Source organism: Rhinopithecus roxellana, chromosome 9, assembly GCF_007565055.1.
Source record: "Rhinopithecus roxellana isolate Shanxi Qingling chromosome 9, ASM756505v1, whole genome shotgun sequence".
In the NCBI taxonomy this organism is placed as follows: Eukaryota; Metazoa; Chordata; class Mammalia; order Primates; family Cercopithecidae; genus Rhinopithecus; species Rhinopithecus roxellana.
In genome coordinates this window covers 124109268-124132621 of record NC_044557.1, presented here as the reverse complement: position 1 = coordinate 124132621, position 23354 = coordinate 124109268, and the positions used below count along the sequence as shown (strand labels likewise).

General features: G+C 47.0%; 1 protein-coding gene across 5 annotated transcripts in view; it reads left to right on the top strand.

The window, feature by feature from the left end:
• Positions 1 to 23354, top strand: part of GATA4 (GATA binding protein 4) — an 85363-nt gene that overhangs the window by 28945 nt on the left and 33064 nt on the right. For 3 of the 5 annotated variants that reach the window (XM_030938100.1, XM_030938101.1, XM_010384586.2), the window contains exon 2: positions 1950 to 3045. In XM_030938100.1, coding sequence (XP_030793960.1) covers positions 2430 to 3045 — 616 coding nt within the window. In that variant the 5' untranslated portion in view covers positions 1950 to 2429. Of the gene's footprint in view, positions 1 to 1949; positions 3046 to 3603; positions 3815 to 23354 lie in introns of those variants that run through there. The other 2 variants (XM_030938103.1, XM_030938102.1) reach the window with 1 other exon arrangement.

Below are 23354 nucleotides of genomic sequence, written 5' to 3'. Positions count from 1 at the left end.
TGTTATGAGAGAAAAAATATTACATTATCTTGAAGAACTGCAGGAGTTGAGTATTCCAGAAAATGCAATAAAATAGGTCAGCTACTTGATTTAAAAGTCAAATACTGGATCTTTTATTAAGGTAAACTCATAATTCTTTAACTTTGTTTTCAAAGGGAAAAGTTAGTGACCTCAGGTCAATTTTTTTATCTGTTCTGTAACCAAACTTGCTGGAATGAACTATTCGCCAAACTAATAGTTTATTGCATATTTTGAAAGCAAATAAGCTTTTAGGAGTTATCTTGTGATTATGTAATACAATACAGTACTATTAATTCCATTATTATTAGTGATGTTGCAAAAAAGGTGAAAAGCATTATGTGGTGTGTATTAAAGATTCCATTTCCAGATTTTACAGTAATAAAGATGATCATTTATTATAGTACATACATCTGAGGTACTTTCTTGTGTTACGTTAGAAATCTGTAGCAATAGTCAACTGTGTTTTAGAACTTTCTTTTTGCCCATTAGGACAGTTTTATAAAAATCTGTTATAAGTGTTTTACAAATATTAATTTATAATCCTCACTCCTAAGCTTCACGATGACTCTACAAAATAGGTGCCTTTAATATTTGCATTTTGCAGATGAGGAAACTGAGGCACAGAGAGGCTAAGTAATTTGTCTAAGGGTGTTTATTCTGTAAGTGTCAGAGCCTGGATTCAGTATATAGTTAATATTCTTGTAAATCTACTATTGAAATAAAAAAGAAATATTTGTCGGGAGTAGTTGCCTTTTCTTAAAGAGAGAAATGGAGTGTGCTGGACAGCTTCAAGCCCCTGGAGCCCTGCTGATCCCATCCCCTTCCCCCACCCCTTCTGATTGTACTTTGATCTTCCACAAGTTTCAAAACTTTCCAGTGCTTCGGTTCCCTCTTGTAAAATGAGGAGAGACACCTGTACAGTGAGTAGAGTTGTAGAGAAAAAGACTTGGAGGTAATTCAGACAGCAGGTAATTCAGAAAGTGGAGCTCTTGTTTTATCAGAAAAATTGCCTGATAGCAAAACGCAGGATGCTGGGAAGTATATAATCAAGTTCCACAAACTGCTCTTTCCCCAAGCTTCCACCTTGGTGTTAGGATTCTGCTTATGGGTGGACTTATGATTCCATATGAAGAACACATTCAGTGAATTAGAATGGTCCAGTGGGTTATTCTGTAGAGCAACATTGTACATTCTTCTCACTTTTCTGGTTCTGATATACAATTTGCAAAACGACTAAATTATAACTATATGCAAGAAACCTGTAACTTGTCCGATTTGACGTACACATGGTATAATGTGTGGATGAGGGTTTCACAGCCCTCTTCGTGAGGCTTAGCAGACACCGTTGTTCATTTATGAATATTTGGACTCTACTTCTGTTTTGTTTTTGTTTTTTGTTTTGTTTTTTTTATTACAAACAAACTTTGTTAGGTTGTTATTTTGTATAGTTTGTCCTTGTCCCCCCAAGGACAATCTAAAGTTCTTTCTAGGTCGGTAATGCTTGGGGAGAGATGGGGGAACGGAGGAGATGAGAGATTTCTTGGGTCCCAGGTGCTCTGCATGAACCCCAAACTTTTGGGCTTACACTTACAAAAATATGCTTGCAGAATAAGGTAACATTAAAGTCCTTCCTGACAAGCAATATAAAAATAATTGACCAAGATCACAACCAATAACTGCACGCCCAAGACCCGGGAAGCCCCTGGTCCCCGGGGCGCCTCTCCCAGACTTGCCTGGGCCGCCTGACCCAACGCCTGGACAAAACAAAGGCCCCTGCTTCCCGGCACCGCGCGGCCTCCGGAGCTGGACCCCCAAACCCCCGTGGCGACTTCGATTGCAGCGTGGAAGAAACAACCACGCAAGTAGACAGTGGGTTCTGAAAGCTCTGGGATGAACCGCCCTCTCTCTTTTTCTTATTCCTCCTTTAGGAACCCGGCTGCAGCGAGGAGGAAGGAGCCAGCCTGGCGCTCTGCCTTGGAGCCAGCCTAGCAGCCTCTGCGCCCGTGGCCGCAGGTGTCCTGGAGGCCTCTCGGCGTGACGAGTGGGGGACCCGAAGGCCCGTGCGCCACCTCCAGGCTTGGACGCTGCCCTCCATCTTCTGCCCCCAATAGGTGCTCCGGACCTCCAGGCCCTGGGGTGAATTCAGCTGCTCCTGCATCACCTTCCGGAACCACCAAAAATTCAGATTGGGATTTTCCGGAGTAAACAAGAACCTAGAGTCTTTGCTCAATGCTGGATTTAATACGTATATATTTTTAAGCGATTTGGTTTTTCCCCCTTTGATTTTTGGTCTTCGTGACAGTTCCTCCCACGCATATTATTGTTGTTGCCGTCGTTTTTTCTCCCCGCGTGGCTCCTTGACCTGCGAGGGAGAAGGAGGACCCCGAAGCCGGGAGCTCCCAGGGGCGATGTACCAGAGCCTGGCCATGGCCGCCAACCACGGGCCGCCCCCCGGTGCCTACGAGGCGGGCGGCCCCGGCGCCTTCATGCACGGCGCGGGCGCTGCATCCTCGCCGGTCTACGTGCCAACGCCCCGGGTGCCCTCCTCCGTGCTGGGCCTGTCCTACCTCCAGGGCGGAGGCGCAGGATCTGCGTCCGGAGGCGCCTCGGGCGGCAGCTCCGGTGCGGCCGCGTCTGGTGCCGGGCCCGGGACCCAGCAGGGCAGCCCAGGCTGGAGCCAGGCGGGAGCCGACGGAGCCGCCTACACCCCGCCGCCGGTGTCACCGCGCTTCTCCTTCCCGGGGACCACCGGGTCCCTGGCGGCCGCCGCCGCCGCCGCCGCGGCCCGGGAAGCTGCGGCCTACAGCGGCGGCGGCGGAGCGGCTGGCGCGGGCCTGGCTGGCCGCGAGCAGTACGGGCGCGCCGGCTTCGCGGGCTCCTACTCCAGCCCCTACCCGGCCTACATGGCCGACGTGGGCGCGTCCTGGGCCGCGGCCGCCGCCGCCTCCGCCGGCCCCTTCGACAGCCCGGTGCTGCACAGCCTACCCGGCCGGGCCAACCCCGCTGCCCGGCACCCCAATCTCGGTGAGTAGGAGCGCGAGGGCTGGGGCGCGTGGGAGCCGGGGCACAGGCCGTCTCGAGCCCGGTCTAGGGCCTCTTGTTTTTCCACGAGCGCCTTCGCTGGGCTGGGGATGGTGCTTGACCACCTCGGGTTTCCAGGGAAGGCAGAAGCCAGTGCGGGGCTGGCGACATCACAGCCCAGGAGATCGGCTTCTGTGCGGTGGCCGGACCTGCCCGCGGGGGCCTCTTCTGAGACGGTGGCGGGTCGGAGTGCGGCCCTCCCGGACATCGGCCGTGGCCACGCCGCGCTGTGGGTGACGCGGGAGGACAGCGGGCTCCCTGGAGAGCCGGGGGCGGCGGCCTGAGATCCCCTCGTGGACGGTGCTGTCGATTGCTGGGTTTCTGCGCCCATTTCCTCCCCACCCGCCCTCGGGCCTCCGCAGGGAACTGATTACAACGGTTTGGACCTTAGACCTTCTGGGCCATTTGGCGGCCCGGTCGGAGGATCCCTCGGGGTGGCTGATGCTGATGATTTTCCTGTCGGGGGTCTCACACCGAGAACAAAGGAGGGATGGACAAAGGAGACGCCGGGGAGATGCGCGGAACTGGAGCGGGCACCTTGCGGGTGGCACCAGCCCGGCGCGTGGGCGCATCATGCCGGCGGCCGGGGGGGAACACAGGGACCCCAAACGGGCTTGTGTGTGACACCCGAGTTAAATGGAGACTTTGCAGTCGCTTGCACGCGTGGAGCCTTCTCTTCTCGCGTGGGCCAGGGTTGGAAATAACCATTGTGGTAGGTTCTATACAGTGTTTGCATCGGACGTCAGACGGCGGCGGGGGGGACGGCAGACGTGTCTCCACGTCCACCGATTCACAGATAATCCCGGGGCAGCGGGATCTGAGAAGGGGAAGAAAGGGAAGTGGCAATCCCTAGTTCCAAATGCAAACGACCTCTGGAATTTCGGAAGAGACGGAGGAGGGAGTTTGAATTGAGCCCACCCTGTGGGGGAGGGAAGCCCGGACTTGAGAAGCAAAGCTCGCGTTTATTGACCACCTACTAAGTGCTAAATCCTTCTGCATTTGTTCTCACTTTGAAGAGTAAAGGTTGCCCCTGCCAGGTTTCCAGTCTTGGGCTGGCTCCGATAAAGGCCCGGGCTTTGAAGCGCTTTTAAATTATTCTCTGGCTCTGGGTGGCCAGGGAAGGTCCCCTGGGGTGCAGCCGAATACACATCGCCGGCAAACTGATTACCCTGGAAGTGGCGCCGAGGCCCGGTCTGTGGCTCTTGGTGGCCCCCCCCATCCCTCTTGGGGGAGCCAGACGGCCACCCCGGGGAGGAGGGTCCCCGCCGAGCCTCGCAGCGACCTTTGCGAGACTGGGCGGCGACATCTCCACACAATGGCGCCCGCGGGCGGGAGTGTGGGGCGGGGCGGGGCGCCCTGGCCTTGCGCGCTTACGGGGTCCGCTCCAGGGCCCTCTGGGGTCTCTGACTTAAATGGGCAGGACTGGGTCAGGAGATCGAGACCATCCTGGCCAACATGTTGAAACCCCGCCTCTACTAAAATAAAAAAAAAAAAAATAGCCGGTAGTGGTGGCGGCGCCTGTAGTCCCAGCTACTCGGGAGACTGAGGCAGGAGAATGGCCTGAACCCGGGAGGCGGAAGTTGCAGTGAGCCGAGATCGCGCCACTGCACTCCAGCCTGGCGACAGAGCAAGACTCCGTCTCCAAAAAAAAAAAAAAAAAAAAAAAATAGGAGGACTGGTCCAGGGAGAGTTTGCTTTGTAACCCCGATAATCCTAGAGGGGATTTGGTGTTTGGTTAAGCAAAAGAGAGTTCAAAATCGTGAGTTACATCCAGCAGTGTAAAAACGAAGTATCAGCCGGGCGCGGTGGCTCACACCTGTAATCTCAGCACTTTGGGAGGCCCAGGCCGGCGGATCACGAGGTCAGGAGTTCCTGGCCAATGTGGTGAAACCCCATCTCTACTAAAAATACAAAAATTAGCTGGGTGTGGTGGTGCTTGCCTGTAGTCCCAATTACTTGGGAGGCTGAGGCCGGAGAGTCGCTTGAACCCCAGAGGTGGAGGTTGCAGTGAGCCGAGATTGCACCACTGCACTCCAGGCCTGGCGACAGAGGGAGACTCCGTCTCAAAACAAACAAACCAAAAAAAAAAAAAAAAAAAAAAAACCTGAAATACCATGTGAGTGTGTGCACACAGGATTCAGATTTTAAAATGTCAGTCATGCCATGTAGAGGCTGCTGCTGAAGTGATGTTTCCCAAATTCCTGTGTCAGCAAATGGCAAGCTGACCTCCCTGAGCGTCTCTCTGCCAAGAACTGCCACCTGCCTTCTCTGGGCTCTTCCCGGATAGTTTATGAAGTCCACAGCCTTTGAGTCTGGCCTAGAGGGTAGATTTTCTCTTCCGCACGCAGCCAAGTGTTTTAGGAGAGGTGTAACTGTGAGGGAATACAGGGCATGTTGAACTTGTTGGCATTCATAGCTTCGGCGTGTTCTGCAGGTGGCACTTGCATAAAAGCAACTGAAGTTAAAAGCAATGCATGTGGTCAGGTGCGGAGGCTCATGCCTGTAATCCCAGCACTTTGGGAGGCTGAGGGGGGAGGATCATTTGAGGCCAAGAGTTCGAGGTGAGCCTGGGCAACATAGTGAGACCCCATCCCTACAAAACATTTTTAAAAATTAGTCAGGCATGGGGTTGGGTGCCTGTAGTCCCAGCTTCGGAAGCTGAGGTAGGAGGATCACATGAGCCCGAGACCACTGCACTCCAGCCTGGGTGACAGAGTGAGACCTGTCTCAAAAAAAAAAAAAGCCAGTGCATGTGAATGTGCTTTTTATATGTTCTTCCCATCACTTGGGCTCTCCTAGCTGCCTGGCAGCTTTAGTGAGGACCAGCATCACATACTAGCTGAGCCTGAGTGATGGAGGGAAGATGAGAATCGACCCCAGCGTTCTGAGGAGTTGCCACTGAGCCCTAAGATGGCCAGACAGTGCGGTGGGAGGAGCACAGGGTTTTAAAGTTGGGCAAACCTAGATTCAGTTCCAGGAGCCTCGGGTCATCTTGGGTAAGTTACTTACCTCTCTTGGTCTCACCTCTTTTTCTGTAAAATGGGATCATCGTAACTTGTTTTCGTATTGCCTTAAATTAGAAAAATAAGGTGATACTTGTGAAGAATTCGGCTTTGGTCCTTCATAAGTGATGGTTATTTTATTGAAAACCACTCACTATCATGTGGCGTTACTAATTTTGCTGGTGTACCCAGGACTGAGGGTTTTCCCGGAATGTGGGTTTGTTAGTGGTAAACCTGGGATAGCCCCCAGTGAACACAGACTGTTGGACACTCAATAAAATGGTGCATGACCCATCGCTGCAGTTTGGTAATCAGCTGAGGACAAAGGAGAAACAGCAGAGGAGAAGCAGCTGAGAGCAAAGGAGAAGCAGCATTCTTCTTCCCTCTGCTGAGACTCTGGAAGTTGTCACTTAAGTGCTGCCATCTGCATTTGGTATTGAAGGGTGAGGAAGAGATTGTCAGGAATTTTTTTAAAAAAGAAATATTGGGCCGGGGGCGGTGGCTCACGCCTGTAATCCCAGCACTTTGGGAGGCCGAGGTGGATGGATCATGAAGTCAGGAGATCGAGACCATTCTGGCAAACACGGTGAAACCCCGTCTCTACTAAAACATACAAAAAATTAGCTGGGCGTGGTGGCAAGCACCTGTAGTCCCAGCTCCTTGGGATGCTGAGGCAGGAGAATGGAGTGAACCCGAGAGGCGGAGCTTGCAGTGAGCCCAGATGGCGCCACTGCACTCCAGCCTGGGTGGCAGAGCGAGACTCCAGCTCAAAAAAATATGTATATATATTGACCATTTTATAGGGAAAAAAAAGAAAAAGAAAAAGAGGCCAGGCGCAGTGGCTCACACCTGTAATCCCACCCTTTGGGAGGCTGAGGTGGGAGGATTGTTTGAGCTCAGGAGCTTGAGATAAGCCTGGACAACATAGTGAGAGCACATCTCTAAAAAAAAAAAAAAAAATTAGCTGGGCATGATAATGCTTGCATGTAACTCCAGCAACTCAGGAGGCTGAGGTGGGAGGATCATTTGAGTCAGGGAGGTTGACTGAGGCTGCAGTGAGCCGTGATCGCACCACTGTACTCTTACCTGGAGAACAGAGCAAAGACCCTGTCTCAAAAAAAGAAAAAGAAAGGATATACTCTACTTTCCTAATAAGTTGTGTAGCACCATGAAATAATACAATGCAACCTGGCCTTTGGTTTAAATAACATATTTGTCACTATAAGTAAAACTGTACAGACTAATTCACCCTTAACTCGGAAAGTAGCACCATGAAATAATACAATGCAACCTGGCCTTTGGTTTAAATAACATATTTGTCACTATAAGTAAAACTATACAGACTAATTCACCCTTAACTCGGAAAGTAGCACCATGAAATAATACAATGCAACCTGGCCTTTGGTTTAAATAACATATTTGTCACTATAAGTAAAACTGTACAGACTAATTCACCCTTAACTCGGAAACTGTTTTTAATTTCACTGAGGAGAAATAAGAGAACATTTTTATTTTTCTGTGTAACTGCTGTAGTTTTAACAATATCTTGCCATAGTTCTTATGTTGGTTATTTGAATAGGGCAAAAATCAAAATAATAAAAGTTAACAGGGGCCTCTGTAAAGCCCTGAACTTAGGTTGGAAGAAGTAAGTGTGGCCTGATTGCAATGTATGTGAACTTTAATTCACTCCAAGTTCCATATGAGCTATGACCCTAAAACAACTGTTAAAATCATTAATTAGACTGCATGAATGGAATTATGTGACCTTACTGAGGGCAGGTACAGAGTCTTACTCATATTTAAGTGCCTGGCACATGTTGGACACTTAGCAAATATTTGCGTAGGGATCTTGGTGGTAATTGCCCCAGGACTCTGCCCTACCTGGGTCCAGCCACAGAGAATGGCTGCAGGAGTCCATTAAGAAGCAAACTGGGGAGCCCTAGGGGAAGGGTGGGCAGGATGGAAGAGGGTTCTGGAAACTTCAGGGAACCACTGGTGGAAAGTAGGGCTTTTAGGCTAGAGAAGTCACTGAGTGGATAAAAGTGAGATGGAGTATGACTGTGTCCAAATTTCTAAAAATCAAAAAAACAAAACAAAACAAAAAAAGACCATGGCCTTTTACCTCTGTGTTCCTGAAGGTGAGCGATATTAGATGCGAGAACACGCCTAGATGATTGTGGTTGTGTGGAAATGCAATATGGAATATGACTTGTGTTCATCATAAACTCCTGGGCACTGGAAACACCGTGGTGGAGGTCGGCGGACAGTTCCTGCCTTGCAGGGGCTAGGATCTGCATGCGCCTGTGAAACAGACATAGCCGGAGAATGTAGCTGTTGCCTTTTAAAGAACCCAGTGACGGTGGTTACACATGTATCTCCATATGGCAATATTGTGGAGCTGTGCTCTTAAAATGGGATCTTTTATTGCGTGTACATTACACCTCAGTGAAGCTGATTTTTGTACCAGTTAATGCTTATGAGTACTTAAGGCTGAAAAGGAGACCGAAATGGAAATAGATTGTAAATATGCCTTGACGGATATATGGTGGTAGGTGTTACTGGAAAGGCTAGGAAAATATATTTTACTATGGAATAACAATTATTTTGTGTAATGGAGAAATAAGCAATTATGATATTCTCCCAGGATTTCAAAAATTTTGAGTCATTTTTAGAGTCAATAAAAATAACAACACAATGAAATACATGTACAGTATATCACTGTGTTACCCAAACAATTTATTTAAAAGCAGTTTTGCCCCATTAGGGATGGAGTGGGGGCATTCAAGGTGTTCTCGGAGTTTGTGTATGGTGCAGGTCAGTGAAAAACCCTGAAGTGTTTTCTGGATCTTTTGGGACCTGCTTATCAAGTACGCTAGTGGCTTTCAGAGTCGGCTCATTTGTGTGGGGAACTTTGTGAAACTGGAGAATGATTTGTCAGTCTTCAGGAAAACCAAAGTTGTTTAACTTTCTGGTTACCACCCTGAGCAGGTCAGTCAGAGCTGGGGTTGGTCTGTGGTGCTAAGCTGGGAACGAATTAAATAAGGAAGGTGTGTTGGGGTAGCCAGGGGTGTGTCACTACCTCTAGTGAGCCCAATTGTGTCCCATCAAAAGGTCAGGCCACATTTGCTAGGCACTTTCTAAGCACTCAGGTGGAATGATGCCCAGGAGACAGTTCTAGATAACGTTTTATTCTGTATCCCTTCCCATTTCTTTTCTTACTTAAATGCACTAAGAAAACAAACATACTGAGGTGTGGGGAAACAGGAACTCTGATACCTGTGGGTGGGAGTGTAAATCGCTCTGACCTTTATGGAGAGTCTTTGGTGTGGTAGCCATAAAATTGCGAAGTAGACAGCCCTGACTCTGGAATTTTCATTTCTAGGGATTGGTTCCACAAATACACTGGCACATATTAATTTCAGTATTGCTCTTAATAACAAAATTGGAAATAATCTACATGTGCATCCTCAGGGGACTGTTTGTATGCATGTGGCACGTAGAAACCATAAGCTATGTGGGCATAAAAATAATGAAGTTCGTTATCTAATGTATGGAATCCTCACAAAGACATATAAATGCAGGAAGTGTATATAGCACTTTACTCTTTGTGTTAAAAAAAAAAAAGGAGAAAAAGATTATATTCACTTGAAAATACAAAATCTCACAAGAAAGTTGTAACACAGATTTGCCTGTGGGGAGGAAAGCCGGTAGGTGAGGGGTACTGGTAGAAAAGGGATTTTCACTATGCATGCCTTGGAACTCTTTGAATTTTTTAACCACCTTAATCATTTTTATAGTCATTTCTGTGCTTTATTAATCCATTTAATAACAAGAAAATACATTTAACATACAAGGAAGTTAAAGTTAAGTTTAATCTAAAAATTTCAAATCATTGGCTGGGTGCAGTGGCTCACGCCTGTAATCCCAGCACTTTGGGAGGCCAAGGCGGGCGGATCGTGAGATCAGGAGTTCAAGACCAGCCTGCCCAACGTGGTGAAACCCTGTCTCTACTAAAAATACAAAAATTAGCTGGGCATGGTGGCACGTGCCTGTAATCCCAGCTGCTCAGGAGGCTGAGGCAGGAGAACTGCTTGAACCCGGGAGTCGGAGGTTGCAGTGAACCAAGATCACACCACTGCATTCCAGCCTGGGCAACAGAGCAAGACTCCATCTCTGGAAAAAAAATTCAAATCATCTTTGCCATTTTTAAGTATACAGTTCAGTAGTGTTAAGTATATTCGCATTGCTGTGTATCAGATCTTTAGAACTTAAACTCTGCCCATTAAAGTACGACTCCCATTCCTCTCCACACCAGCCCCTGGTAGCCCCCATTCTATTTTCTTTTTCTTGTGAATTTGACCACTCTAGGGACCTCATACAAGTAGAATCATACAGTATTTGTCCTTTTGTTTCTGGCTAATGTCACTTAACATAATGTCTTCATGATTCATCCGTGTTGTATCATGTGCCAGAATTTCCTTCCTTTTTAAGGCTGAATAATATTCCTTTGTATGTGTAGACCACGTTTGGTTTATCCATTCATCCATGGATGGACACCTGAGATGCTTCTCCCTCTTGGCTATTGTGAATAATGCTGCTATGAACATGGGTATGCAAATGGAACTTTTGAATATTGAAGGATGTGACTATATTACCTATTTTTAAAAATATATTAAACTAATTAAGTTTTAAAAAACAGATATATGGTATTCATGAATCAACTTCCTGAAAGTAGAGTTTTTTTAAAAAAAAGAAGATTCTGTATTGAGTGTTTATGTATGTACAGGAAAATTGCTTTAAGGTATAGGTTGCTTTTTATTAAATTTGTCTTTTGCCCATTCTTTTACAATTTTGGGGGTTTTCCTTTGTGCTCAAGCTTCCTCTACCTTATAGGTAGATCAAAACCATCCTGAGTGACAATCCTGTATTTGGCTTTTGATTTTGCTTATCTCACAGGAGGTTGCTTTACTGAGAGGGGCGAGTCTCTCCTCCTGGTCTCAGTACTGGTAGTAGATCTAAGTCAGCAATGGGCAGACACCCCAACCCCACACTACTGTGGCGTCCCCACTTGTGGGCACAAACACTCACCTACTAGGCAATGGTGGCCTCTCCAGGTAGGCAGTTTTCCCTCAGGTTATATTGGAATCAGAACCTGCCTGAAAACCGCTAACCGGCTGCAGTGGTGTGATTGTGTGAAGAACAAGTTACCTTCCTCCAGGGCAAGGTGATTCTTTTCAACAAATTTTAAGACAATTTAGTTGTACTGAATTTAGAGCTGAAGCCAGTTGCAAATGTAGCTGCTTGTGTTTGCATAAGAAAGAGGAAGTATGCTGGTTTTCCTTTCCTCGTTCCAGAAGGGGGCAATTCTTGCGGATGAGAGCTGCTGCTTTAAGAACTTGAAGCAAGTTTTCAGACATCTGAGACTATTTGTCTTTTGGGAACTTATTTGTCCTAGCCTGCTTGCAGAACCAGCTGATAAGGCTCTCTTGGGAAGGAGTATCGCTCTGCTGTATTGACCTCTGGTAGACCATGACATGGCCCCACGTACCATACAACATAAACCGGTTACTAAGACTAATTTAATGGCTATCTCTAGAGCTACTCTTTTGTCACCTTCTAAAGAAGACCGGGAAGATAATATGAATGGGGTTATAATAGGAATAATCTTGAATCTGTTTTGATTTATACAAAGTACATTGATAAATTTTGGTACATTCATGTTTGGATCCTGGCTAACAACTTTTTAGGGAGAGTAGCCTGTATCTTGCATGACATTCCATTGAACAGTAAGGTGGATCCCAGTCAATGAAGAAATCATCTGATGCCAGGGACTTTGAAGTCTTTCTCCAAGAGGTAGATATGATGATCTCTGTTTTGCTGAAAAGGAAGCTGATACCAGAAAGAGGCTGTAATCTCAGGTCCCGATGGGTAGTAACAGCCCTGGTTTGGAACCCAGTAAGTCCAACCTGCAGGATTGTACTTTCCCCCTTTCCCCACATTTTGCATTTGCCAGATCTGATATGAGAGCACGTAGCTCTTCAGAACCAGAAGCTATGTGTGATTGAAGAGCTCTATTAAAACCTTAGGATTTTCCATGACTTGTCGCTCCCATCCGCTTCCTCTCCCCAGGGTAGCTTCTTGTCTGAGTTTCCGTTTGCTTCCCACCAATGACTGTCTCTCTAGGACCAATGTCGTCCTCAGGTCCCTTCTGTATCATTCCTCAGCTGCAAGCGCTGCAGTTGAGGAATGCAATGTTAGGAATCCCAGTGTTGCACAAACTTCCTTTTTAGCCCTTGGATTCTGGTGTGCAGAGAATTAAAGAGACTTCCCGGGATTCAGACCCTTCCAATGAGTGGATTCTCCTAACTGGGGGAACTGTTGACGGCTTAAGAGCAAAACCATATGGCTCACTCAAAAATCCCTTTCCAAAGAGAAATCTATAACTGACCTCTCTGTCTTCCCTTTTCTCTGAAGATTTCAAATATATTTGTGGTAAAAGCAGAGAAAGAAAAGGAGAAAAGCACAATAAAAGCACAATAATGATGATTTTAGTAAAGATGAGAATAGGGGCATGGATCAAGACAGTGACTTAAACCCCAGGCAGGAAAAGTCCCGTGGAATTGGTCTGAACTGAACGCAGCAGCCCATCAGTGGAAGTTTTCTTGTTTCTGGCAGGTGGCCTATGCTTTTATCTGTTACTGCTCTGTAATCAGAATTGAGCCACTATATTCAAGCTTCTTATCTGAATGATGGGAATTTGGTTTTCTGGCCTTCTGCGTTTTGCAGGAGCCCAAGAATTGACTTGATGTTTTAAAATACGTTTTTCCTCCAAAGGAGGAGTATAATCCAGACAGGTGGGCCATTCTCTGTGTTTAAAGGCACTGAAAAGCCTCTGCAAGTAAAATTTGAGGCTGTCTGTAACCCACATTGAATAGTTCCAGATATGTTTTATTTTGGAGGATGAAAAATCAAGAAGTGACTACCACAGTTTGGTGGGAATTTTGAATTTTGAAGTTTTCCTTTGTACTCGAGATTCCTCAAGATTCTTCCATGCAGATCAAAGCCATGGGTTTGGGGATCCCCTAATCGCAAATCCAGTTTTGCTTCTTAAAATCTAATTCAGTCCTTAAGTTATTTTTTAAATTTTCCTTTCTACTCCCCAGTTTAAATCTCCATTTCTACTTCTAGAAATCCAGTCAAACCTTATCACCTCCATTTAGAACTGATCAATAGCAACTGGTGAGCAGGTTAATTATAATCGCAGAATAAACGCTGAAGTCTCAAAGTTCACCACTTTTGCAATGTTTCCAAACCCCTCGGGACCATGCCAGGCGGCGCCCATTGACCCATGCCGAGCAGGTGCGGGAGTTTGAACCAGGGGCAGACAATCGGATCTGATTCAAACAACTCAATTTGGTTTCTTATCTAGAGGTTTTCCTATCTTATGATGTCTGTCATTTCAGATAAAAAAGAGTTCATCAATTGAGCTAGGAAATGGCAAGTTACATTTTATTCTGATAAAAGTTTTCTAGTTGTTGTTTTATCAGCTTGGGTTGAAATTGTGTCTCTGTCAAGGTCTGCAATGACCTTTTCAGATATTTTATCAGGTATTAGGTGGGGGAGTCCTTTTTTTTTTCTTTCTTTGACCTAGAAAAGAATGACCTGACTTCCAAGATCATAAATCAAACCAGGTAAAGAGAGGCAATAATACAGGTTGCCCCTCAAAATTGAGTAGGCGGGGAAAACAAACAACAAATAAAACCTTTCCCTAGCATTTAGGGAGAACTTAACTTGACCCTAAATAAAGAATGTGGTTCCCACGGAGTGCACAGATACACGAAAATACTGCTTATATTAAAAAAGAAAATGTTTTCCAGGCCAAAAATGGCTTCAGAAAAACACATAGTATTTTTTTTTTCAAGTAGTATCAGGGAAACTTCTTTCTTTTATTAAACTCAATGTATATTTATTACAGAAAAATGGAAAATTCACATAAACCAATGTGAAAATAATTGGTAATCTTACCATCCAAAGATAACCACTGTTAGGCATTAATCCTTGACTTTTAGTTATCATACATATACAGGCATGTGTATAACTACATTATTAAGTAGTCATAAAAGTTACTGTTTAAAGTCATTTCAGCACTGATGGCAGTTTCTGTAAAATTAGTGACCCAGACTGGATCCTTAAACCCTGAAGATATTTTTAAATAAAGCAGAAATGAGAAATTGACCAGCACTGTCAATAACAGCTGAATGGAAGAGATGGGTGTAAAAATATGTTTTTCAATCTTATGGTATATCATTTATAGCCACTTTAAAACTAAAGCATATTTGTAAGTTTTAAATTAGGGTCCTTGAAGTGAGGTGCCCCCAGGATGTGTGATTTAGAAGTCCTCACTGGGGAACAGGAGTTGCAGCACTCAATATGCCATTTAAGAACAGAAAACCAAACACCGCATGTTCTCACTCATAGGTGGGAACTGAACAATGACATCACTTGGGTTCGGGAAGGGGAACATCACACATCGGGGCCTATCATGGGGAGGGGGGAGGGGGGAGGGATTGCATTGGGAGTTATACCTGAAAGAAATGATGAATTGATGGATGCTGACGAGTTGATGGGTGCAGCACACCAACATGGCACAAGTATACATATGTAACAAACCTGCACGTTATGCACATGTACCCTAGAACTTAAAGTATAATAAAAAAAAAAAAAAGAAAAAGAAAAGGGGTGACCCGAGATCCCAGCAGCTGCAGGGAGGTGAAAGCGCATTGGTCTGGCGCGGAGAAAGCCTGGGCTCCTCTCCCAGACCCTTGTCTTCCTGCCGTGTGACTCACTGTGCCTCTCTCTGCTTGTGTGGCCATTTGTAGGTGAAGAAATCAGGCCAGGTACAGCAGTGGTGAGGACTGCTCTACTGCCCTTTGGAGATGTTTAAAATCCAGTGTCTTCTGGCATGCCCCGTGATAGCTGTTCAGGCTGACTTTGTCTTTCCCGGTACCACAGAGGCCACATTAACAGTGAGCCTTCCTGCGCCTGCGTGGACATCAAACTCAAATTCATCCTTGCCTGTGTCAGGCAGGTTTCCATGGCTGCCTGCCTCGTTTTAAGCAACTCTGTGAAATCTTGGGTTTGATGGACTCATCTTTTCTTTTTACCTTTTATTTTAGGTTTGGGGGTGCATGTACGGGTTTGTTACATAGGGTAAACTCGTGTCACGGGGGTTTGTTGTACAGATTATTTCATCACCCAGGTATTAAGCCCCAGTACCCAATGCTTACCTTTTCTACTCCTCTCCCTCCTCCCACCCTCCACCGTCAATGAGACACCAGCATCTGCTGTTTCCTTCTTTTTGTTCGTAAGTTCTCATCATTCAGCTCCCACGTACATGTGAGAACATGGGAGTCGGTTTCCTTTCCTGCGTGAGTGTGTTGAGGATAATACTTTCCCGCGTGAGTGTGTTGAGGGTAATACTTTCCCGCGTGAGTGTGTTGAGGGTAATACTTTCCCGCGTGAGTGTGTTGAGGGTAATACTTTCCCGCGTGAGTGTGTTGAGGATAATACTTTCCTGCGTGAGTGTGTTGAGGATAATACTTTCCCGCGTGAGTGTGTTGAGGGTAATACTTTCCCGCGTGAGTGTGTGAGGGTAATACTTCCCGCGTGAGTGTGTTGAGGGTAATACTTTCCCGCGTGAGTGTGTTGAGGATAATACTTTCCTGCGTGAGTGTGTTGAGGATAATACTTTCCTGCGTGAGTGTGTTGAGGGTAATACTTTCCTGCGTGAGTGTGTTGAGGATAATACTTTCCCGCGTGAGTGTGTTGAGGATAATACTTTCCCGCGTGAGTGTGAGGGTAATACTTTCCCGCGTGAGTGTGTTGAGGGTAATACTTTCCCGCGTGAGTGTGTTGAGGGTAATACTTTCCCGCGTGAGTGTGTTGAGGGTAATACTTTCCCGCGTGAGTGTGTTGAGGGTAATACTTTCCCGCGTGAGTGTGTTGAGGGTAATACTTTCCCGCGTGAGTGTGTTGAGGGTAATACTTTCCTGCGTGAGTGTGTTGAGGGTAATACTTTCCTGCGTGAGTGTGTTGAGGGTAATACTTTCCTGCGTGAGTGTGTTGAGGATAATACTTTCCTGCGTGAGTGTGTTGAGGATAATACTTTCCTGCGTGAGTGTGTTGAGGATAATACTTTCCTGCGTGAGTGTGTTGAGGATAATAGCCTCCAGCTCCATGTATGTTCCCTCAAGAGACATGATCTGGTTCTTTCTCATGGCTGCGTTGTTTTTCTTATGCAAAGTGACCTCAGTTGCTCTTGAGTTTCCTGCTGCTTGGGCTTTGCTTTTCTGTTAATAAACCCACTCAGTGTTGTCTGCAGGTTTAGGCAGTGGTGGAGATTTCATAGAAGGTCAGCTCCCTTCACACCCCAGCTCCACATGCGTGATTTTGCTTCATCCATCCACCAGCCAATAAATACTTCTCCCCGCTCCCTGCGAGCCTGGCACTGGTCAGGCTGTAAAGATAGAAAATGAACAGAAGTGTCTCCGAATCCCAGCAGCTTAGAGCTTGCTAGGGGAGGGAACACGTGGATGTGCACTCTTAGGGCAGGGGATGAAGCACAAGGGGGCGAAACTGGGTTCTGCGGAGCGCTTAGGATACCGAAACTGGCCTCAGCGCCTGAAGTCCAGGCCAGGCTTCCTAGGCAAGGCAGACTTGTGGAATCCTAAAGGATGAGTAGGAGTTTGCTGCCTATGGGAAGGTCATTCTGAGCCCAGGACTTAGCTTGAATCAGGCTGTTCTGCAGTCCTGAGTGGAAGGCACAAGGCAGGAATGCAAGCAGAGGCATGTCGTTGAGGGATGTTAGAAGGCTGGAAAGGTGAGCAGGATTCGAGCAGCACTTCAGATACAGCGCATTGGTTATGGTATAGAAAGGCGCAAGCTCCTGGCTCTTGGTTTTGTTTTGCACCCATGCAGGGTGATGAGCGCCTCCCGCTGAGTCACCCATTTCCCATAGGAGAAGGAACTCTGGTTAAAATGAAGCCACACGCTACAGGCCTGTTTTGGAGGATTTATGTGATGTGCTTCGGCAGTAGGGCATGGCGGCTGTGTGGTTTGAGTTCAAGTTGAGGGCCAAAAGGGGACAAAACTCAAGCCAATTTTAGTCCCCAAATCTGGATCCCTGCCCTGGGAAGGAAGAGGAGTGTTACTCTGACCCAGAAGGTCAAACATCTTGTAATTCTGCCCTCTTGAACTTCTCTAAAGGTGGTGGGATAAAATAGGCATACAATATAGATAATTACAGGGGACAGTACTATGATGCAAGGATGGATTGCCAGACCCTGTAGGGTGGATTCACCTATCTCCCAGGAGGTGTAGAGGTGAAGAGGAAGGGCTCAGATTAACCAGTCTTTCTTTCTCATTTGAACCCCTCTCACTTTGATCCACCGCCTTGCCTTTAAGTTCAATTTATACCTTTTAAATAAGTTTTAAAAAAAACTTTTTTGAGACAGACTTTCACTTTGTTGCCCAGGCTGGTCTCTAACTCCTGGGCTCAAGCGATCCTCCCACCTCAGCCTCCCAAAGTGCTAGGATTACTGGTGTGAACCACCACGCCCCACCTAAGTAAGTTTTTTAATGTGAAAAATTTCAAACATAATAAAAATAGAGAGTAGAATATTCATCCCTCAGCTTTGACAAATATCAATTCATGACCAGCTGTTTAATCTATACATTACTCACTTCCCCCATACAGTGTTATTTTGAAGCATATTCCATACAGCATGTCATTTCACCCACAAATACTTTTGTATATATCTCTAAAAAGTACAAGGACTCTTTTATTTAAAAAAAATACAGCCCCAGTGCCATGTTATCACCCTGAAACAAATCGTCACTCTTTAATAACATTAAATATCCAGTCACTGTTCAAATGTCCCAGTTTGTCTAATTGTCTTTTAACGCCTTGTTCCAATCAGGATCTAAATGAGGTCTAAGCGTTGCCTGTGTTATGCCTCTTAAGTTTCTTTTAATCTATGCATTTCTCTTTCATCTCCTTTTCTTCTCCTTGCATTCTGTTTGCTAAAGAAATGAGGCTTTTCCCAGAGGACTGCTGCAGACTGGATTTTGTTGACTGCATTCTCTTGATGACATTGAACATGTGCCTCTGTCCCCTGTTGCTCATGTAAGTCTGTGGTGGGAAAAATGGGCATAGTCAGATTCAGGTTTGTGATGGCAGCAGCCCTGGGTGCTCATCGCCTAGACCCTTTGCTTCGTTAGGCGTTGCTAATGGTGATGTTCTAATGCCATCATTCCTTCTTCATTTGTTAGCTGGAATTCTTCTATAGCAACAAGCACATTTTTAGCTTATGGAATATTTGGTTACCTTGAGGTACAGTTTGTCTAGGAAAGGCAGGATACATGCCTACTACTGTCACTTTACTTTTCATTGTTCAAAAGAACAAATTAGTTCTCTGGCATCCTTCAACGATTACCAATGAAATTAAGTTGTTTTCAGCATGATTAAGAACTCATGGACTTCAGCTGACTGTAGAGGCTCATGCCTGTAATCCCAGTACTTTGGGAGGCTGAGGCTGGAGGATCGTTTGAACCTAGGAGTTTGAAGCTAGCCTGAGCAACATAGTGAGAGCCTGTCTCTACCAAAATAATAGTAATAATAATAATAATAATTCGGCAGAGGCGGTAACATGTGCCTGTAGTCCCAGATACTTGGGAGGCTGAGGTGGGAGGATCGCTTGAGCCTGGGAGTTCGAGGCTGCAGTGACCTGTGGTCCAACCACTGCAATCAGCAAGACCCTGTCTTTTTAAAACAAAACAAAACAAAAAACCCTCATTGGTTTAAACAAGTATGATGTGTTTCTATCCTTGTATCCTGATTGATGCTCAGATTGTCCTATCTTTGCTAGAGGGAACTTGCTCAAACTGAGCTTTTTTGACAAAATCTTAGTTTAATAGTTTCTTGCTTTCCATCCTATAAAATGTCCTAATCTCTTTTTATGAGTTTTCCCTTGTCAGGCCTGGATTTGGCCATTTCCCCCAAGAAACCTGGTTCCTGTTAGTGAGGAATGGAATTTGGAGATCAATCTCAGAGCTAGCTCTGCCAGCTGGGCTTATTGCTACTGGGTTAGTCATTCAACATGCAGAGTTAGGAAATACGTACCCCTCCTACCCCAAAGATAAGATAAAACACAGCATGTCTTCATACTGATGCTTTCAATTCAAATTTAGGGCTAAAAGGCTTTTACTTGCTTTATTCATCTTTTTAAAAAAATTGTCATAAACTATACATAAGATAAATGTACCATTTTAGCCATTATTAAGTGTACAGTTGGGTGGCATTAAGTACATCCACAGTGTTGTGCAACCATCACCCCCATCAGTCTCCGGAACTCTTGCATCTTCCCAAGCGAAACTCTGTACCCATTAAATAATGTCTGCATACCCGCTTCTCCCCAGCCTCAGGCAGCCCCCATTCTGCTCTCTGTCTCTCTGAGTGTAACTACTTTAGTTACGTGGAAGGACACAGTATTCTCTTGTGACGGGCTCATTTCCTTTGGTGTAGTATCTTCAAGGTTTCTCCGTTTTGCAGCATGTCAGAATGCAGCGTGTCTTTTTTTTTTTTGAAGGCTGAATAATATTCCATTATATGGATCGATACTGTATTTTGTTTATCCATTCATCCCTCTACAGACACTTGGGTTGCATCTGCCCTTTGACCATTGTGAATAATGCTGCCATTTTTACCTGGGTGAACAAACACCCATTCAACTCCCTGCTTTTACTTCTTCAGGGTATATACCCAAAAGTGGCACTGCTGGATCCTAGGGTAATTCTATGTGGTTTTTAGGGACCATCATCCCGTTTTCCAGAGACTGCACCATTTTATATCCTTCACGGCATCTTTACATCTGTCAATCTTTCCATCCACACCAAAAATCCCATTCTCAACATCTCCAACATAATTCTTCATTTTCTTTATGTCATAACATCCACATCTCTGAGTAATAATAGCAACACTTCACCAGCAGTACCAGTTCTGAAACCCACCCTGTGTGGCTTGCCTTTTGACACTGGGTTCACCTCCAGTGTTTCTAGCTCTTGGCTGTGGGCTTCTCATCACTTTCCTGAGCTGGTGGCACATGGGCAGGCATGATTAAATAAGTGCCTTAGGGACACACGCACAAAGAAGTGTGTGTGGTGTGTGTGTGTGTGTGTGTGTATCAAATGCGTTGCTCACATGGGGGCTGAAGGCAGAGGCTTGAGAGAGGAGGCGATCACAGGCCTAACCCAGCCGTGGGAGTGAGTGGGTGATGGCAGAGGACATGGAAGCAGGAAAAGTCACGGGCGAAATGGGGAAGGAAATCCATGGGGGAGCCAGCGGCCATTGTCTTTCTCTTGAGCTCCTGTAGCCACAGTGTGAAGGGAAGAGCTGCGCAGTGTACACCGGCTGGGGTGGGTCATCGTGACGTGGCCCGCCCAGGGGTGGCCTTCGCATTTGCTTCACCGCCTTCATTCTCTGCTGTCCTTCTGTGTTGTCATGGAAGGAGTCATGCTTTGTCCTTGGAGCCCACGCATTCCCTGTGGGGCTGGGGTGGAGATGAGGGAGGAGGGACACCCCTGTAGTAGTGAATGGGATCCGGTCATCTGGCCCACGCCAATGTCATCGCACTCCCCATCGGGGATTTAGATCCATATTTTCCCAGCAGCTTCATTTGCTGGGTTGAGAAAGTCTGGAGGAACTTTTGAACAGGGAGTTGAGTACATTTTGAGTAGGTTGTGAAAGTTACAAAAGACTATCTCACCGCCAGTCCCACTGAAGCTCCCTGCATCACGCAAGGACTGGGGCATCTGATCCCGCACTGGCCCCCACCCTCAGCAGCCTACCACTCCAGGCACAGGCCGGGAAGTGGATGCCACTGCCAGGGAGGGAACTTGCAGAACCGAAGGCCTCTTTTTGACTGGTTTCCTGTTGGGAGAAGAGCAAATCCCACAGTATTTCTGGAGAGTGCTTGGGTTTCACTGCGTAGGCTGGGGTGAGTCTTGGTCTTAGTGGGGATGGCAAAGGTTTGTGAAACTCCTGCCCCTCGCTGTTGACTCTGGAGGTCAGACTTGCTGCTGCCTGCCTGTCGTGGCAGGGAAGAGCGTGGACCCAGCAGCCTTGGCTCACAGCGAGTGCTGACCCTGAGCCATTATTACTCCGCACCTTGGCAATCCGTCTGGTACTGATGGCCTCAGAGGGAAGCAGAAGGTGCATCTTGCAAGTGCATGAAAGCCAGTAGCGGGAAAGGGGTCTGGGGGCAGGGGAGCGGCCTCAGGCCTCTGCATCTCTGTGTGGCTTGTCTCTGCAAGCAGCTTTTGACTCATCTCCAGGCGCAATTCCTGAGCATCAGCCAGTGGCCTCTGTTCTCACTACACCTTCTGGTACTGTCCTTTTATTTGGATTATAGTTCCACTAGTCTGGAAGTATTTGCAGGGCAAGAATTATGCCACATTTCCTTTTGGGGTCCGGAATACAATCACCTGGAACATACCAGACACATGCACGTGTTCCTTCACTGAAAAAATGCAACCGGGAATTCATCCTGAAGCATTTGGCAACTTTGGCTCACATATTCAGACCTCCATGAATGGCTCTGCTGAGACATCTCCAGTGGGGAGCAGAGCCATCCTTATAAAAGGAACCTGAGAAACAGGAGCCCAGGGATGAGCCCGTGTGGATCCCTGGCCAGTTTTACAGGGAGAAGGAGCCCGAGAGACGTCGGGGGAGATTGAGGGAGCAAAGGCGCCCAAAACCTAGAAGGCCAGGAGGCCAGAGGAGAGTGCAGAAAGTTCTAACATTATGTTCTCAAAGGTAGTAACACTACCTTTGAACAGGGCAGTGAGGTGTGGCCAACACCGGAGACCTCCTGGGTCTGAGGCAGGGAGAAAGGTGCAGGTGGAGATGTCCCGGGGACAGTTGCACAGGTGGTGGTGGCTGGAGTCTGAGGGCTATAAGGGCTGGTGCACACGTGGGACCCTCCAGCCTCCGTTTGAACCCTTGAGAGTAGGAGAGAGCCCCCAGGGGAGTGGGGGCGGTGCAGAGGGCTGGAGGAGGAGCTCTGCAGAGCTGGCTTCTGATGCAGTTGGAGGGCTTGGGAGGCCCAGAGCAGGCAAGGGAGATGAGGAAGTGGACAGGCAGTGTGCCCTCGCGTTTGCCTATAAACACCCCTGGCCCCCTCACTTGATCCCTTGGTGCTCTGCTGGGCCCTGATGGTGCCCTCCTGGCTTCCAAAGGCCCCCCGCCATCTTCACATTCCATCAGTGTTCTGGACCCAGAGCAGATGACTCACAATCTCCTGCCAGCTCAAAGGGACTTCTGGAGTGTTCACTCAGCTAGTTTATCCTTTCCCATCTTGGGTGCCTCAGCCCACTGTTTTTCCCTCCAACTCACTCTGAGTAGATTCCCCAGGATCCTTCCTGGAGAGCTCCTTGAGGCACCAGGAGAGCTGTGTGTGCCAGCCATGTTCTCAGCCTCATCATAACAAATGCCACAAGGAAAGAAGCTCCCTTCAGACCCTGTTTAAAGGTGTTTAAAGGCAGTAAGTGCCTGTCAATCTTGGAGGATAGTGACTCCCTGCCTGAAAAGCTTCACAGAAGTGACAGGACACTTTCCTTCAGGGAATGTTGATACTGAGTTTCCTTCCCTGTGTAAACACGTCTCCAGGAGTGGCATAAATAGTGGGGACCCTTTCTCCAGCACAAAGCAGAGGATGGGGGGAGAAGGAAGAGGAGAATGGACCCGCCTGCTGGGAAGGGGAGAGCTGGCCATATAAGCAGCTGTTCCTGGTGAAGGGGGAGCCCATTAGCCAGACCCCTTTTTCCTTTGTTTTCAGGAATTTTGCTTATAATCCTTATGGGGACCTCCAGCTTTTTATTTGGCAGTTGATAAGGAGAGGCAGTAGAGTCTAGTAAGTGGTTAAAGAAGCTGGAGTCAGGCACCTGATTTAAAATTCCAGCTAGCCTGGGCGCGGTGGCTCACGCCTGCAGCACTTTGGGAGGCCAAGGCGGGCAGATTGCTTGAGCTCAGGCGTTCAAGACCAGACTGGGCAACATGGTGAAACCCCTTCTCTACCAAAAATACAAAAAATTTGCCTGGCATGATAGTGTGTGTCTGTGGCCCCAGCTAGGGATAGTGTGTGTCTGTGGCCCCAGCTGTGGTGGGAGGATCGCTTGAGTCTGGGAGATGGAGAC